This window comes from Trichomycterus rosablanca, chromosome 26 (genome assembly GCF_030014385.1).
Source record: "Trichomycterus rosablanca isolate fTriRos1 chromosome 26, fTriRos1.hap1, whole genome shotgun sequence".
Classification (NCBI taxonomy): domain Eukaryota; kingdom Metazoa; phylum Chordata; class Actinopteri; order Siluriformes; family Trichomycteridae; genus Trichomycterus; species Trichomycterus rosablanca.
Window position 1 is genome coordinate 14,257,764 of NC_086013.1, and position 19,636 is coordinate 14,277,399.

At 37.4% G+C, this 19,636-nt stretch overlaps 1 protein-coding gene across 1 annotated transcript; it reads left to right on the plus strand.

Annotated features, from left to right (window-relative positions):
- The first annotated feature begins 5,074 nt into the window (after nt 1-5,074).
- Nucleotides 5,075-15,288, plus strand: LOC134303738 (myosin heavy chain, fast skeletal muscle-like). Its single transcript, XM_062989209.1, has 38 exons — nt 5,075-5,281; nt 5,404-5,547; nt 5,658-5,814; nt 5,899-5,926; nt 6,041-6,152; nt 6,281-6,373; nt 6,535-6,598; nt 6,688-6,786; nt 6,863-6,966; nt 7,043-7,181; nt 7,349-7,467; nt 7,549-7,698; nt 7,792-7,962; nt 8,060-8,363; nt 8,447-8,517; nt 9,041-9,128; nt 9,222-9,339; nt 9,421-9,544; nt 9,647-9,783; nt 9,962-10,217; nt 10,306-10,548; nt 10,660-10,836; nt 10,918-11,063; nt 11,186-11,666; nt 11,750-11,876; nt 11,979-12,097; nt 12,220-12,416; nt 12,493-12,676; nt 12,774-12,939; nt 13,053-13,177; nt 13,473-13,781; nt 13,874-14,077; nt 14,167-14,292; nt 14,376-14,546; nt 14,646-14,750; nt 14,829-14,924; nt 15,044-15,175; nt 15,274-15,288. Exons 1-38 carry the CDS (start codon nt 5,075-5,077, stop codon nt 15,286-15,288), a joined length of 5,808 nt encoding a protein of 1,935 aa, XP_062845279.1.
- The last annotated feature ends 4,348 nt before the right edge of the window (nt 15,289-19,636 follow it).

A 19,636-nucleotide genomic window follows, 5' to 3' on the forward strand; every position in this document is an offset into this window, starting at 1 on the left:
TAAATATTTGTGAAGTCAAAAAATAAAAGCATTCTTTAAACAAATGAACTTGAATGTGTATTTATATTAATGACCAGAACATAAAATATTTATCATTATTTTGGTGTGACATAGCTTCTACTCAGCTACTGGTGTGATATTACACAGATTATTTATTTTATAATTTAGTACAATATGTACAATATGATCACATTTTATTAACTAAATACAGTAAAATACTTAGAATCTAGGCACTGAATTGGTGCTGTCTGGGCAATCTGAGAACAGTAGTAAAAAAATAAGTCACATTAGCATCCTACAATGTAGCCATCACCAACAGGACATAATGAATTTTTAATTAGAATTGAAAGAAAATAATTCAGTTATTTAACTATTTAAATAAATAAAACTACATAAAGGAATTATGAATGAGTGATTACTCCATATCAGTAATTGAAATAGTTATATAACATTACTATACATGAAAATAACTTTAAATAGACTTTACATTTAAAAAGTAAAATATATACCTGGGTAAACACAAAAGGCAGTATTCAAATGATAATTTAATTTATTGAACCAAAAAATCCAATACTGAGTTATCCAATACTTCAGTTACTCAAACCTCCACTGCTCAAACAATAACCAAATTTATTTAGTAATTAAGTTTAATTAGGGAGACTAGATTTAAATAGACTACTTCAGATGATGCAGGAAAGTGGAGGCACAGATCGACAGAAAGTGCACTTCAAAAGCATTCTATGCACCTAATCAAGCATTACTTGTTTCACCCTGAGCAGTGAAAAGTGGTTCAACTTGAGACTTTCTTGACCAACATCAATGTCTAGCCATAAAATGCTCTTTTGACTGAATGAGCACAAATCCCCAAAGATATACTTCAAAGTCTTGTGGAAAGCCATCTCAGAAGAGCGGCTGTTGTTATAGCTGACAAGATCACATAGAGGTCAGTCTATTTTAATAGCATTTTCACTTTTTCAATTGGAAGTCCAACGAGCTCATGGTCAGGTGTCCAAATACTTTTGGCCATCTAGTATAAAAACTTTTAAAAGATTCAACTTTTCACTCGCATTGTTATGCTGATTATATAACTTGTAATAAAAAACACTGTATTAGAAAAAAAAACAATAAGCAAGCATGTTCACTATTGGTCTTAAATATGAATACATGTGGAAAATAATTAACTAACTAATAATTCTACATTCTATCTACAACCAATAAACTAAACTCAGCAACTTAACTTTATCAAAAGTGAATCTACGAATCTTACGAATCTTTGAAAGTTTAGATCTACAGTACTTAATAATTAAAAATTAAACAACGGCAGATAAAATCACTAAGCTGCAAGCACACAACTCAAAATCGATTGCGACTTGTGGGATGGAGATGAAATATTCAGGATTGACTCACAATTCAAAATACATGAAATCTGAGAATCCTTTCCATAAACTACTACCAAAAATATTTTCAAATTAATTACATAAAATACACAAAGCTCAAATCCAGGCATATATTAGGATTTGGCTTATTAACAACACATACAGGGTTTGGACAATGAAACTGAAACACCTGGTTTTAGACCACAATAATTTATTAGTATCGTGTAGGGCCTCCTTTTGCGGCCAATACGGCGTCAATTCGTCTTGGAAATGACATATACAAGTCCTGCACAGTGGTCAGAGGGATTTTAAGCCATTCTTCTTGCAGGATAGTGGCCAGGTCACTACGTGATGCTGGTGGAGGAAAACTCGCTTCTCCAAAACACCCCAAAGTGGCTCAATAATATTTAGATCTGGTGACTGTGCAGGCCATGGGAGATGTTCAACTTCACTTTCATGTTCATCAAACCAATCTTTCACCAGTCTTGCTGTGTGTATTGGTGCATTGTCATCCTGATACACGGCACCGCCTTCAGGATACAATGTTTGAACCATTGGATGCACATGGTCCTCCAGAATGGTTCGGTAGTCCTTGGCAGTGACGCGCCCATCTAGCACAAGTATTGGGCCAAGGGAATGCCATGATATGGCAGCCCAAACCATCACTGATCCACCCCCATGCTTCACTCTGGGCATGCAACAGTCTGGGTGGTACGCTTCTTTGGGGCTTCTCCACACCGTAACTCTCCCGGATGTGGGGAAAACAGTAAAGGTGGACTCATCAGAGAACAATACATGTTTCACATTGTCCACAGCCCAAGATTTGCGCTCCTTGCACCATTGAAACCGACGTTTGGCATTGGCACGAGTGACCAAAGGTTTGGCTATAGCAGCCCGGCCGTGTATATCGACCCTGTGGAGCTCCCGACGGACAGTTCTGGTGGAAACAGGAGAGTTGAGGTGCACATTTAATTCTGCCGTGATTTGGGCAGCCGTGGTTTTATGTTTTTTGGATACAATCCGGGTTAGCACCCGAACATCCCTTTCAGACAGCTTCCTCTTGCGTCCACAGTTAATCCTGTTGGATGTGGTTTGTCCTTCTTGGTGGTATGCTGACATTACCCTGGATACCGTGGCTCTTGATACATCACAAAGACTTGCTGTCTTGGTCACAGATGCGCCAGCAAGACGTGCACCAACAATTTGTCCTCTTTTGAACTCTGGTATGTCACCCATAATGTTGTGTGCATTGCAATATTTTGAGCAAAACTGTGCTCTTACCCTGCTAATTGAACCTTCTTACTGGTGCAATGTGCAATTAATGAAGATTGGCCACCAGACTGGTCCAATTTAGCCATGAAACCTCCCACACTAAAATGACAGGTGTTTCAGTTTCATTGTCCAACCCCTGTAGATAAAAGAGCCAACTTACTCAAAACTTATCTGTGAAGGTGGTGTTTGACGTGAGAAAGTAGTTTATGGTGAATCATGAACACACTGACACACTCAAGAGGCTTCATTAGTTCCACACAGTGGTGACAGTATTTAAATACTGCATGCCAATAACAGCGAGAAGGGGGCAGGGAAACACGTCAAACACTCCACAGTGGCAAAATAGCATAAAAGGTTGCTGTGCCACCCGAGTGCCCTTCCAATTGCATTTTTTAAGACAGTTATGCAATCCTTACCTATTAGACACCTTGCTACAAAAATTACTTACATTTTAAGTATAAAGTCTGATATATAGAAAACTAAGCACACAGAAGTCAAAATACATTCTAACAGTACTAATCCAATTAAATTACTAAGCTTTTTAAAACCATTTGAAAGGTTTATTAGATTTGGTTAGGAACATGATATATGATCCTCTGAAGTACCGTGTGCTTATGGTGACAGGAAATTGCAAGGACCAAGACATTTACAATTAAATTATACTGCAGGCAGCTTTTTGTTCACAGTTCTTATTTTAAACCTTGAGACCAAGGGTTCAAAAGGATTACAAGGCAGCAAAATTAGCAGCTTAATAATTTGTTAGATGATGAGTGGTACAAAAGGCTTTGGAAGAATTGCAGATGGATGAAATATGAACTGAACACATAATATAATGCTCCTGGTCCACTTTCCTTAAATGGTCACACTGGTTTCAGGTTTTTCAATGTGACATTAACAATTTGACATGCAACCATTTCAGAAAAGTGAATTAAGTCTTCATACAACATGATTTTACAATATTAACATTTAAATGGTTAATGGTTGTGCTTATTTCTACACAATTATTCATCATAACAAACAAAAAGAATCTTCATCACTTGTATGTTATGTTGCAACACTGGTTTTGGGTCAAATTTTAAAATTATAATGAAAAAACCTTCAAATATTTGAAATGCTCAAATTTTACATTTAAGCCTTATTGGATATAAGCTGGACATATTTAACCTCTGCTTGGATGGCAAAACAAATCCAATATAAGGAGCCGTGAGAAGCTGCTGAGAACACAAGCCACTGTCCTGTCTGTGGTAAGACACTTATTTCACTACTACATTTTACTAAAGATCCCAGCGTAGAACATAAGGGTTTAAAAAATAATACTTATTTGCAATAATAATCATATACTTTAACTTGTAAGAATAGATATATATATATATATAGATAGATAATAGATATAGAAATATTATACATATTTGGGCATTATTTTACTTAAAATATTAAATAGCACTTGAAAGTTGAGAAATATCATCAAAAAGTTTTTTTTGGTTTTTTTTTGCAGGATTGTGATTTAACACCTGTGGGAGTGCTGAAAGGTAAGCCAAATGGACATTTCTAATTTAAAAAAGTATCAAGTAAGGCTTTAAACTAAACATTTGAAAATGTCAAAATGTTCAATGCAGAAAAAGAGAGCACAAGTGCAGGAAACATCACAAGTTGTTCCAAGACTCGTGTGTTTAAAATATATAATTTATATAACCATGGATTGGTATTCCAGAAACATCTCATTGGACATTTCATTTCAAAAGCAAATTGTATTAAGATATAGAGACTTCTGTGTGATCTTTTAAACTACAGGGTGTCCCAAAATGATTTTAATTTGAACATTAATAATGTTTTTGCTTTATTTAAAAGTAAAGACATGGAGGTTATGTATGAAACAAAACATCTGACAAATGACCCCCTTGACCGTGGCAGCACATGTTCACTCTTTTGATGAAATTTTCCATGACACGTTAACATAATTGCTGAGAAATTTCAGCAATAGTCTAACAGCGTCAAGTCACATGATCTTGGCGGCCAATTCACATCACCATTTTTAATGTGAATTTTTACAATTTCTGTTGTTTGATTGTGTACCTTTTCATGATTTAACCTCAACGTTTACTAATGACAGCAATTAAAAAATCTCTAACTCAGGTTTTGCTGCGAAAAAATGGCGACTTTTGTTTTTGGAAAATTCTTTTGGATTTTAAATGATAAAATTTCCTTTATACAATCAAATTCTACACCTGTTAGCATTTGCTGTGGGCTGAAACACATGAATTCAATAATTAAAAGGTGTGTCCAAATACTTAATCTAAAACGGATTGTGTTGTCTAGAAAGTTTAAAGCAGTAGGTAAAATGTGTCACATTTGATCTGGCTAAACAGCTAGTATATTTGGGATTTTAAAACTGGATAAAATTTACATCATTACAGAAATCCGCCACCATGAGTACGGATGCGGAGATGGCTGTTTATGGCAAGGCTGCCATATACCTCCGTAAGCCTGAAAAGGAAAGAATTGAGGCTCAGAGTAGGCCCTTCGATGCAAAAACAGCTTGCTTTGTAGTTGATGACAAAGAGCTGTACCTTAAGGCTACAATCAAGAGCAGAGATGGTGGCAAAGTCACCATTGAACTGCTTGAGAGCAAGGAGGTAAGCTTTACTGTTCCTAATCCAAATGTACCTTTAATCATAACTTTAAACAAAACCTACTTATACGTTTATCATGATTTTTACATAATTCTCACTCAATGCTTTATCTTATTCATTTTTAGAGTAGAACCGTTAAGGAGGACGATGTCTGCCCCATGAACCCTCCCAAGTTCGATAAGATTGAGGACATGGCCATGATGACCCACCTCAATGAAGCCTCTGTGCTGTATAATCTCAAAGAGCGTTATGCAGCATGGATGATCTATGTAAGTTAAGCAAGAGTACAAGTACATAAGCAATGAGGAATATTAATGATTTCTTTATAGTTTGGTCCATACAGCTGCAGTCATCTTAATCCGATTCACGTTTTCATCAGACCTACTCTGGACTTTTCTGCGCCACTGTGAACCCCTACAAGTGGCTTCCAGTGTATGACGCTGAGGTCGTAGCTGCCTACAGAGGCAAAAAGCGCATGGAGGCCCCACCCCACATCTTCTCAGTGTCTGACAATGCCTACCAGTCCATGCTCACTGGTAAACATTTAAAGAAAACATATTATAAAGTATAATAATAGGATAATCATATAACATCTAATATTATTATATTTTATCTTACAGACAGGGAGAACCAGTCTGTACTGATTACGTACGTATTTGTAAGAACATACAAATTAATGCATGTCCATACTTACAAAACTTTTTTTTTTTTTTTTTAGAAGTGTTTATTTATTATCCTGCATTTCTTTATTATTTCAACCAGTGGAGAATCCGGTGCTGGAAAGACTGTGAACACCAAGCGTGTCATCCAGTACTTTGCTACAGTTGCAATGCAGGGTGACAAAAAGAAGGAAGCAACTTCCGGCAAAATGCAGGTAATTAGCTTAATTTGGTCTTTAGAACACGAGTTTGGAAATCTGTGATTTTATAATAGCTAAAAAACAAAATAGCTGGTTGGTAAAAAAAAAAAAGTAATAGTTCTTTATTACTTTATTCTTCCTAGGGATCTCTTGAAGACCAGATCATTGCTGCTAATCCATTGCTTGAGGCCTATGGTAATGCTAAGACTGTGAGAAATGACAACTCCTCCCGTTTTGTAAGTTTTGCTTTATTCAGTTCAATAAATTTAGCTAAAAACTAATATAAACTCTAATGCCATTTACAAGCTACAACTGTTTCATTTCATAAAAGATTTTGAGATTTTCTGTAAAACTTTGTAACTGATGATGTTAAAAATCTTTGTTTTGTTTAAAACAGGGTAAATTTATTAGGATCCATTTTGGCACCTCCGGCAAACTGGCTAGTGCTGACATTGAGACCTGTAAGCTGACTTACCAGTTTAATCGTTTTTGTATTACTGGTTCCTATCTTTATTACTAAAATGTAACATAAAAACAAATCTCTAAACAGATCTGCTGGAAAAGTCCAGAGTAACATTTCAGCTTTCTGATGAGAGAGGCTATCACATCTTCTACCAGATGATGACTAATGAGAAGCCTGAGCTGATTGGTAAGAAACTGATCTAGACCTCCAAGTCAATTTTTGTCTGCACTATCTGCATTTTTACCTTTTACTTGTATCACAGAAATGACGCTCATCACCACCAACCCCTACGACTTCCCCATGTGCAGTCAGGGTCAGATCACAGTGCCAAGCATTAATGATGCAGAGGAGCTGATTGCCACAGATGTAAGAAATTCTTACAAACTTTCCTTACATTAACATTTATATTTTTGTGATTGTAATTACTATGGTTGTTTTGCAGACTGCTATTGATATCCTGGGCTTCAGTGCTGAGGAGAAAATGGGCATCTACAAATTGACAGGTGCTGTTCTTCATCATGGTAACATGAAGTTCAAGCAGAAGCAGCGTGAGGAGCAGGCTGAGCCTGATGGCACAGAGGGTAAGACTGACAGATTTTTAGGAATTTTTACTGTCTAATGTATAAAGCTCTGAGACTGGGAAAAGTGTTAAATGTGGTAGTAAATGTGGCAGCTTTTCTTCTCAGTATCAGTTGGAGAAATACTGTATACCGAATTATTATGTGTATAATTTTCCTACTTCTAACAGAGGCCGACAAAGTCGCTTATCTTCTGGGCTTGAACTCAGCTGATATGCTAAAGGCTTTGTGCTACCCCAGAGTAAAGGTCGGAAATGAGTATGTGACCAAGGGTCAGACCGTGCCACAGGTAATTAAAATGTATAATTTAGCTTGTGGTTAAGTTAAAAAATAAAAGTAAAACTCTTTTACTTATATATTTTACATATAGGTATATAATGCTGTGAGTGCACTGGCCAAGTCCATCTATGAAAGGATGTTCTTGTGGATGGTCGTCCGTATCAACCAGATGTTGGACACAAAACAAGCAAGACAGTTCTTCATTGGTGTGCTGGACATTGCTGGCTTTGAAATCTTTGATGTATGTAATACATTGTTCTTTGGACCTACGAAAAGTTTACCAAATTAATTAAATCCTGTTAAATTTTTATTATTGGTTTTTATCTTCATTCAGTTCAACAGCATGGAGCAACTGTGCATCAACTTCACCAACGAGAAACTGCAACAGTTTTTCAACCACCACATGTTTGTCCTGGAACAAGAGGAGTACAAAAAGGAGGGCATTGTTTGGGAGTTCATTGACTTCGGCATGGACTTGGCTGCTTGCATTGAACTCATTGAAAAGGTGTGAGCTTTTTTAAAATTTAAAAATCTTTGCAAGTGTACTATGTTTGCATTTTACGAGTTCTATGTCTCCTTAACGCTGTTTTGTGTATTAACAGCCCATGGGTATCTTCTCCATTCTTGAAGAAGAGTGCATGTTTCCCAAGGCAACAGACACCAGCTTCAAGAACAAGCTGTATGACCAGCATCTTGGCAAGTGCAACGCTTTCCAGAAACCCAGACCTGCCAAAGGCAAAGCTGAGGCCCACTTCTCCCTGGTTCACTATGCTGGTACTGTGGACTACAATATCTCTGGCTGGCTGGACAAGAACAAGGACCCACTGAACGAGTCTGTCTTGCAGCTGTACCAGAAGTCTCCAGTCAAACTGCTTCCTACCCTCTACCCACCTGTTGCTGCTGAGGGTAATTTCATTTACCTTAATAAGATTTTTACTAAATTCACTTTTTTGCTCATAAAAAACAGTTTAATATATTATTTGATACAGAGACCGGTGGTGGCAAGAAGGGAGGCAAGAAGAAGGGTGGCTCCATGCAGACCGTGTCCTCTCAGTTTAGGGTATGTAACAATGATTACCTATAAAAATAAAAAAGCAATAAGCCACGAGAGGCCGTGCATTACTGTGATTTTAGCACGGGGATGACGTTTTTGGCATGACGCGAAGCGGAGTGCCTAAAACTTCTTTCCCCGTGCTAAAATCATAACAGTAATGCACGGTCTCGAGTGGCTTATTGCTTTTATAAAACGGCGGTCAACATAAAATATAATAAATACAACAATGTTTAATTTATAAATGTATTTATTGTGTATAAACTTACAATAAAGCATTCTTCCGCGACGCAAAATAGTTCGATTAACAGTGTTGCTAGGCAACATGAGGGCGAAAATAACATTAACTTTCTCTATTCAGTGGCGTATTAATATGGAATGATGTGAGGTGGTCCTAGGTGTGCGTTTATCGGGGATTTTACAACGGCTTCGAACGTGGCTCAGCCAATCAGATTTTAGGACCGGAACTATCCGTTTTATAAATTAAATTCTATTAGAACATGTGATTGCTAATAATATGTCCACTACACAGGAGAACTTGGGCAAGCTCATGACCAACTTGAGGAGCACTCATCCACACTTTGTGCGTTGCCTGATTCCCAATGAGTCTAAGACTCCAGGTAAACCTACTGAAAAGATACATAACAATTTTACATTAATACATTAAAATGTTCTTTATAATGACAAATTTGTGTGTTTACTATATTTATCAGGTCTCATGGAGAACCACCTGGTCATCCACCAGCTGAGATGTAACGGTGTGCTGGAAGGTATTAGAATCTGCAGAAAGGGATTTCCCAGCAGAATCCTCTATGCCGACTTCAAACAAAGGTAGGAGAAATCTGTTAAACACTGGGTTGTCATTATGGTTTCTTGTCCCTTAATGTTAATATAATATATATTTTTGCACAGATACAAAGTTTTGAATGCCAGTGTTATCCCTGAGGGCCAATTTATTGATAACAAAAAGGCCTGTGAGAAGCTTCTTAGATCCATTGACCTTGACCATGACCAGTACAGATTTGGACACACTAAGGTTAATATTCTTTGATGATAAATGTTTTCTTTTTCTGCAGGAGTTAAATGACCCATATACCAAAGAAAGACAAACTGTGTAATGTTCTGCTCCATAATTTAGGTGTTTTTCAAAGCTGGTCTGTTGGGTACTCTTGAAGAGATGAGAGATGAGAAACTGGCTGCCCTGGTCACAATGACTCAGGCTCTTTGCCGTGGTTTCCTTATGAGAAGAGAGTTTGTAAAAATGATGGAAAGGAGGTATTTATCACACATGTCTTGTATAAAATAGTTATTTTTCTCTACTTACACAATAATAACAAAAGAGATGAAGAGTATTTTAGTATATTACACTATGCTCTGCACATAAAAAGTACATTTATATATATATATTCATTTAACAAATAGTTTTATAATAGAGCTAACAACTATTTTCCAGGGTAGCCATTGACACCATCCAGTACAACATCCGTTCATTTATGAATGTCAAACACTGGCCTTGGATGAAGGTATACTACAAGATCAAGCCTCTGCTGAAGAGTGCTGAGACTGAAAAGGAGTTGTCCACCATGAAAGAGGACTTTACAAAATGTAAGGAAAATCTGGCCAAGGCTGAAGCCAAAAAGAAGGAGCTTGAGGAGAAAATGGTTGCACTGCTTCAAGAGAAGAATGACCTGCAACTTCAAGTGGCATCTGTGTGTATTAAAATTAAAATTGTGAATTTAAATAAAATGTGTAGTTTAAAATTTTCCTTATAATTTAAAGGTCATTTTTTGCTTATAGGAAGCTGAAAATCTCACAGATGCTGAAGAGAGGTGTGAGGGTCTGATTAAGAGCAAAATCCAGCTTGAAGCTAAACTCAAGGAAACAACTGAGAGACTGGAAGATGAGGAGGAAATCAACGCTGAGCTGACTGCCAAGAAGAGGAAACTGGAGGATGAGTGCTCTGAGCTGAAGAAGGACATTGATGACTTGGAGCTCACCTTGGCTAAAGTAGAAAAGGAAAAACATGCTACTGAGAACAAGGTTTGTACAAAGCTAATGTGGTACAAATACAGTTTGCCATTGTCTTGTTGACATGAATTGTATCAATACGTATCAATAAGTTTTCATAAAATGTGTTCTAAACAATCATAGGTCAAGAACCTCACAGAGGAAATGGCAGCTCAAGATGAGTGCATTGCCAGACTTACAAAAGAAAAGAAAGCCCTCCAAGAGGCACACCAACAGACCCTTGATGATCTTCAGGCAGAGGAGGACAAAGTCAACACTCTGACCAAAGCCAAGACTAAGCTTGAGCAGCAAGTGGATGATGTGAGTGACCAGATCAAATTATGTAAACAGAGAGCAACAGCAAAGCAAATTTGCATGTTTCTAAACATTGTACAATTACAGCTGGAAGGTTCTCTGGAGCAAGAGAAGAAGCTTCGCATGGACCTGGAGAGAGCCAAGAGAAAGCTTGAAGGTGACCTGAAACTGGCTCAGGAGTCCATCATGGACCTGGAAAACGACAAGCAGCAGTCTGATGAGAAGCTGAAGAAGTAATTATACTCAAATAATAAACACTAGACACTGAATTTACTGAATGATTGAAAATAGAGTAATTTTTTTAAAACTACCATCATGCATTGTGTAACAAAGTTACTTACAATTTTCTACACAGGAAAGACTTTGAAATAAGCCAGCTTCTTAGCAAGATTGAGGATGAACAATCTCTTGGTGCTCAGCATCAGAAGAAGATCAAGGAGCTTCAGGCTCGTATTGAAGAGCTCGAGGAGGAGATTGAGGCTGAGCGTGCTGCTCGTGCCAAGGTTGAGAAGCAGAGAGCTGATCTTTCCAGGGAACTTGAGGAGATCAGTGAGAGGCTTGAGGAGGCTGGTGGAGCAACCGCAGCCCAGATCGAGATGAACAAGAAGCGTGAGGCTGAGTTCCAGAAGCTGCGTCGTGATCTTGAAGAGTCCACCCTGCAGCATGAAGCAACTGCTGCTGCCCTGTGCAAGAAGCAGGCCGACAGCGTTGCAGAGCTGGGAGAACAAATCGACAACCTGCAGCGCATCAAACAGAAGCTTGAGAAGGAGAAGAGTGAATACAAAATGGAGATTGATGATCTCTCCAGCAACATGGAAGCTGTTGCTAAAGCTAAGGTTAGAAATGATGTTTGATGTGCAAAATATCAAACTTATAAGTGGAATGCTTTATACACAACTAAACAATTCTTTGTTGACAGACAAATCTTGAAAAGATGTGCCGTACCCTTGAGGACCAACTGAGTGAGCTCAAGTCCAAGAATGATGAAAATGTGCGCCAGGTTAATGACATCAGTGTTCAAAAAGCCAGGCTGCAAACTGAAAATAGTAATACACATTTTTTAAAAGTGTTCATTTTAACCCTCCTCTCAAATAATATGTTCATAACCTTTCATGGCATATTTGAACACCAATAATTTTATTGAACAGGTGAGTTTTCTCGTCAATTGGAAGAAAAGGAGTCTTTGATTTCGCAGCTGACCAGAGGCAAGCAAGCTTTTACTCAGCAAACTGAGGAGCTCAAGAGACAGATTGAGGAGGAAGTTAAGGTAAGTCATAAAAAACCTTAAGACTTATTAATTATTATTAAGTCTTAATAAATGATATCACAATACATATCATGGTTATTATTCATATCATTTTTCTGAGCTGGGATATCTGTGTTTTACAGGCAAAGAATGCCCTGGCCCACGGTTTACAGTCTGCTCGCCATGACTGTGACCTCCTCAGAGAGCAGTTTGAGGAGGAGCAGGAGGCTAAGGCTGAACTGCAGCGTTCTATGTCCAAGGCTAACAGCGAAGTAGCTCAGTGGAGAACCAAATATGAAACTGATGCCATCCAGCGCACTGAGGAGCTTGAGGAAGCCAAGTATGTTCAACAAAACACATTTTCAATACTAATAAATATCAGATTCAAATCTAATACGACATGAAATTCTTAACAGGAAGAAGTTGGTTCAGCGTCTTCAGGAGGCTGAGGAACAAATTGAGGCTGTGAACTCCAAGTGTGCCTCTCTGGAGAAGACCAAACAGAGACTCCAGGGTGAGGTTGAGGACCTCATGATTGATGTGGAAAAAGCCAATAGCTTGGCTGCCAACCTTGATAAGAAGCAGAGGAACTTTGACAAGGTAAACTGAGTCATTTATTGATTAAAAAGTTCTGTACTGTCTGTAAAATCGTTCCTTCACACTAGCCTTTCAAAAATTATTCACATTTGTACCAAAGGTCTTGGCAGAATGGAAGCAGAAGTTTGAGGAGGGTCAGGCTGAGCTGGAGGGAGCCCAAAAGGAAGCTCGTTCTCTCAGCACTGAGCTGTTCAAGATGAAGAACTCCTATGAGGAATCTCTTGACCAACTGGAGACCCTAAAGAGAGAGAACAAGAATCTGCAGCGTATGTTAATATAGTACAGTTTTTCTAACATTTTGTTAAAATGCTTTCTATCTTCTAACTTCTGTTTAAATGCACTTTGTGTTGTGTTCAAATCTATGTTTCTTTTTCAACAGAGGAAATCTCAGACTTGACTGAACAAATTGGTGAGACTGGAAAGAGCATTCATGGACTGGAGAAGGCCAAAAAAGCAGTGGAGACTGAGAAGGCTGAAATCCAGACTGCTCTTGAGGAGGCTGAGGTATAGGGAGAATATGACACATGTATCTAAAAATGTATCTAACATTTTTTGTTAACAACTATTTCAGTTCAAGTGTATTGGCCACCATATTATTTACACAAATATTTTTTTTTATTAAAGATTTAACGTAATTACTGATTATAATAGTTTACATGTTAATACCATATGTAGATCAGTGTTGTATGTATGGGTATTTACTGAAACACATGATTCAATTTTTATAGGATTCAGAAAGACAATATGCAATATGGCTTCAAATTTTTCTCTCATCACAGTAACCTAATTTTATTTACAGGGCACACTGGAGCATGAAGAGTCAAAGATTATTCGTGTCCAGCTTGAGCTCAACCAGGTTAAGAGTGAGATTGACAGGAAGCTTGCTGAGAAGGATGAGGAGATGGAGCAAATCAAGAGAAACAGTCAGAGGGTCATTGAGTCTATGCAGAGCACTCTCGACTCTGAGGTCAGAAGCAAGTATGATGCCCTGAGAATCAAGAAGAAGATGGAGGGAGATCTCAATGAGATGGAGATTCAGCTGAGCCATGCCAATCGCCAAGCTGCCGAGGCTCAGAAACAGCTGAGAAATTTACAGGGACAACTCAAGGTAACTTTGGTACAAATCCTTTTTCTTAAAACAAATTATATATTGGAATGGAATTGAACTAACTTATGGTACATGTAACTATGTACTTTCAGGATGCTCAGATGCACCTTAATGATGCTGTGAGAGGACAAGAGGACATGAAGGAGCAGGTGGCCATGGTGGAGCGCAGAAACACTCTGATGTTGGCTGAGATTGAGGAGCTTAGAGCTGCACTTGAGCAGACTGAAAGAGGCCGCAAAGTGGCTGAACAGGAGCTGGTTGATGCTAGCGAGCGTGTTGGACTGCTGCACTCTCAGGTACTGAAAACTCTGTAGTCAAAAAGAACACAATACAAAAACAAATTTGCTGTTTTGGACATGAGTCATAAACAGTACTTTTATTGCAGAACACAAGTCTGCTGAACACCAAGAAGAAGCTTGAGGCAGATTTTGTTCAGATCCAGAGCGAGGTTGATGACACTGTGCAGGAGGCAAGAAATGCTGAAGAGAAGGCCAAGAAAGCCATCACTGATGTGAGTAATAATTAAATTAAAATGACATTTGACTGAGATGTAAAATGTAAAAAGAGAAATATTTAATCCTATTTCTACCATAGGCTGCTATGATGGCAGAGGAACTGAAGAAGGAACAGGACACCAGTGCTCACCTGGAGAGGATGAAGAAAAACCTGGAGGTCACAGTCAAGGACCTGCAACACCGCCTGGATGAGGCTGAGAACCTGGCCATGAAGGGTGGAAAGAAACAACTCCAGAAACTGGAGGCCAGAGTAAGTTTAACTAGAAGCCTAGTAGTTTATCAAATAGATGCTTTTGTTAAGGTAATGAAATGTTTCACTAGTGATATATTAATGTATAAAATCTTTAAGGTGCGCGAGCTGGAGGCTGAAGTTGAGGCAGAACAGAGACATGGAGTTGAATCTGTTAAGGGTTTCCGTAAATATGAGAGAAGAGTGAAGGAGCTCACCTACCAGGTATGTATGAACCCTGTGAAATTAGGAATACTTCTGCTAAAAAATATGAGCTTATAACAAAAAATATGTCATTTGCAGACTGAGGAGGACAAGAAGAACATTAACAGGCTGCAGGATTTGGTTGATAAGCTGCAGTTAAAGGTGAAGGCCTACAAGAGGCAGTCTGAGGAAGCGGTGAGTCAAATTTGCCAAAACATTATAGGACAAAAGGGAAAGTCACTGGTAAAAACTCTATCTAATATAAAAACATAGCAAAAGCGTGTTACAAACTCTGTATATCTGCATACATTTAGGAGGAACAAACCAATGCTCACCTGTCTAAGCTCAGGAAGGTGCAGCATGAGCTGGAGGAGGCTGAGGAGCGTGCTGACATTGCTGAGACTCAGGTCAACAAGCTCAGAGCTAAGAGCCGTGATAGTGGAAAGGTCAGTCTAAATTTAATCTAGGATTTATAAAACATAAATCAGATTGGATTGTTTTTATGAAGTAAACCACAAACTTTTTTGCTTTCTTTTTTCCTCAGACTAAAGAAGAGTAAATCTTCAAGTCACAGTTCAGCTGCTGTTATACAATATAACTGTTTAGCAGAACTGTTTAAAATTTCACTATTAAATAAAATATGACATATTCTCTCAGCTGCCTTTGTTATTAATTCATATAGTAACTAAGACCTTTTTAATTTGCTATTGTTTTTAACTGTTATTTTTGTAACATGGATACCTTTTAATTATGTGCATTTAGCTTTTTCAAATTTAAATGTTTAAATTGCTGGGATTCAGTGACAATGATGTATTACTTTATCCATTTTAATAATTTAAAACACTTAATAAGAAAAAAAAATCAGTGGCACCATTAACACACTACAGCTCTATAAAATTTTCTACTTAATAATGTCGACCCATCTGAAACAATTTCAAAGTCAACCAAATACAAGACCTGGGATCCTCTTACTTGTTACTGCTGTTCCTAATGTCAAGGAATGTTCTATTGCCATGCCAGCTGGCACAATACAGTCCCTCCCGAAACATTTGAACAGCTTGTTCATAAACTTGTAATTTCTACCTGACAATAACTGCACTTACACTCTCTAGACACCAGGCACCTCTAGTAGGACAGAAATGTGACCAAATGACTTGGTGTTCTATTACTGTGCCATGTTGAAAGCCCCTAAGCTTTCTACAGGCATTGCATGGCTGTTAGTAGCGGGTGTGGCTAAAACAGCCAGATCATTCATTAGAAGGGGCATTTACATGCTTTTGGTTATAATGTACCTTTTAGCTTTTCATTAGGCCCTCACAATTTAAGACTTCAGGTGGCAGTTACATTGTGCTTCCAGTTTCCACTGACTGTTCAAAAACATGACCTGAAAAGCTGTGAGAAGAACTCTATGTAGACAAAGGGTCATGTTCCTTTACACTTGTTACTGTGGTCTTGCTATTTTAAGAAATGTAGCACATGGATATAACTTCTTCCATCGCTCATTCAATTATAGAGAGAAGTCAGTAAAGCTCCTTCAGCTGTTTACCAGAGCTTACATTAATCTACAGGACACAGCTGATCATTACTTCTCCTCTGTCTCCAAGCTTTTTTTTGTAAATCTGCTGGTCATGTTTTATTGTTTTACCTTGTTTCTTCTTTGTCTACAGTTAACAAAACATTACTACATCTTTCGTTTTCCTTACACTAAAATAAAAGGTGGTAAATACAAATACAAAGGCAGGTAAATTTTTAAATTTAAGCTTTTATACTGCTTCTACAATGCTTGCAATATTAGCTTTTATTTTGTTTACATAATAAATTTTATAGTATCATTATATAACTGTAAAAAATTGTTAATAAACATTGACATGATTATGATTGTGTGTGCATGACATTGTGCTCTAAAAGCAATCATAAATGACTAAAAGTTTCATTTGTAAACTACCGATATATAACTTATGCTGAAACAAAGCTGAGCATTTACTTACACACAAAACTCACATTTAAACTGCTGCTGTATTTAGGTTGTTTTCTCTAATATAAACCAAATAAAGACAGGATTTATGTTTCCATTTCATTGTTAATGCTTTGTTTTGTCTGGAGTGTGAAGAAAGTCTGACTTGAATGTCATTCGGGAATAGAACAGACAAAACAAACTGCTTTACCGATGATTTTATTATGACAGTTGAGGGTCTGAGCTTTTCAACAAAGTGTCAACAAAGTCTGTATCAATCAGATGCAGATATAAATACACTTTTAAAAGCATGTAAACAGTCTAAAAGAGACACCTGGTAGTACCAAGTTCTAAAGTTAGAAGCTATGGAGCTAATGCACCTACCACTAATACTGTGCATCTTGTACTCATTATCATATATAATTATTTTTTTTATCAAAATAAAAAAGCCATAACACTTGTTTATGCAATTTTAGGTAAGAAATGTTGAAATTAGAGACTATTTAAGACAAACGTGTTTGCTAAAACTCACTGACATGGATTGACAAGAGTTGTATGGTTCATCCTTAAAAGTCCTTAGTGAAAAGTATAGAAAAGAAAGGAAATCAAAGTTATTAATTAATATATTTTAACTATATTAGGTTTTGAACAGACAAATCAAACAGAAGTTGCAATGCACAAAATATTTGTACTGTTTCATAATAGCCTAGTGTGTTACACAAGTCCAGCTGCTACTGGGCAAGCTCAAACCCAGTGTGGCATGTTTGAAATAGCTGATACATATCACACCTACATGCAACACATGTCTATATTCAGAAATTACTTGCTTGGCATCCTCGGTAAGGCCTGCGAATCAATCTGGTAACTTGAACCAGAGTCTGAAAAAGCACATACTGTTTACTTACCTTGTAGGGTCAATGACATTTATATGCTTTCCATGCTAGCCTGATCATATATAGGGAAAAAAGAAAAGTCTGAAAAGTAAAAAGCATTATATTTTAGTGTAGGTACTGTACATGGTACTGGAAATTCGTAAAAATAAAACAATAGATAATAATACATTTCTGTTTTAGTCATCTTAAAACATACAATGCATCGATATAAGAATTAAATTAAATTCCATAAAGTAGCAGAGAAAGTAAAGTGGGTCCTGGGGATTACTGAGGAATTTCTCATGTCTGTCTGGAAGCACGTGGGTTTCCTTTAAGCTCCTAAAATTGTGCAAAAGGTGGATTGCCAACTCTAAATTGCCTTTAGAAGTAAGTAAAAAGTGAGTTTAAGATCATCTGTAATTCATTGGTACTCTGTCCAGGGTGTATTCCTTTCTTGCAGAATCATTTCTGGGTTAGTGTGGCATTTAAAAAAATCCTTGCAATCAATCCAGGATACAGCACCAGGAGTATCTGTATCTGACAGTTGGACTTGGCCTGGTACATGAACGTCCAGCCACTTCTAGCTTTGAGATCATCATCTTTACACCTAATACCCATGACACATATTTACGGCTAGTTTGAAATAGCTCTGGATTTGTAAATGCTTTCAGATCAGCAGCTCATCAAGGCTTCCCCACAGCCAGGATTTATGACTGCCTGCTTCCAAGCATTTCATCACTCAGTGTGCGAAATGAATGCCATGCTGCCTGTCCCCGCTGGGATAACAAATACAGACTAGTAAATCAGTCGATTATCAGCTTAGGCAAAATAAAACAAAGTCACTAATAAATTAGAGGAACTGACAAATAAATTTGTTAACTGTTGCCTACACCTAGGCTATACAATTATGCACTCCCCAAACATTTAACCATTAATCTGACAGCACTGTCCACAAAACAAATGGACATTTAATATCAGTCAGTTATCTAATTATGCAGTTGATTCATAAAGTATTCAGACCCTTGACTTTAAATTCTAAGCAGGATTGATTACATCATGAATGAAGCATAGTACAGAGAGATTTTAGACAAAATCTTACCCTGATCTTAGCCCCATTAAACATCTCTGGCAAGACCTTAAAACTGCTTTATACTGGCACTTTCCAACTAATTTGCATGAAAGTTACCAGACTTTGTTAAAGAGAAATAAGCCAAAAATGCTTCATTACATTATGAAGAATTAATTATGACTGTCCATGGTTTGTTACTGTTTTGTTCCCAGTCTTTCTGGGTGGCACTGGGTCCACCACAACCCTGATTTTTAAATCTGTGAATCAATTAATAAACAAATAAAAATATAATGACATGTAGAAAGGTAACATGTCGATTTAGACATGGCTGATAAATCAGCTGTTAAGGAAATTATTAGTGTAAACGTAATACACACAATCCCTGCAACAGCTCTTTTCACACATGCTTATTCTCATGTTCATAATCACACATGATGATAATGGGACAGCTGCAAATATGTAGCAAAAGTTTTGCACCTGTGAAAACGAAATCTGTAAAATGTGTACCTGTAAAAAAAAATCTGTAACTGTGAAAAAGATTTGTACCTGTAAAAAATAAATTTGTAACTGTAAAAAAAATCTGTAAAATTTTTTATCTGTAAAAATAAAATCTGTAACTGTGAAAAAGATTTGTACCTGTAAAAAATAAATTTGTACTTTTATTTTCGATGTGAGAATAAAAACATTGCAGCACAGTTTCAAATCTGCCCGCCACGAGTTTTGCAACAAATATCTCAGTCAGCGTGTTGCAAAACTGATCTGTACCTGTAGCTGCAGGGGCGGGGCTTAGGGGTGCAGGGGGCGGGACTACTGAGGAGATAGACGTAATTACCGACCAATCAAAAGAGCTGGTTTTTAGCGCAGCAGAAGCGTGTCAATCACAAAGTTTCAGTGTAGTTGGATCAGAACATCATAACTCACGTTATAACGTCCTTATTAGTGTTGCTGTGGATATTATGGTGGATGTTTGCTGCGTGTTGTCTGCTAGTTAATGTGTTAATGCGTTTAACCC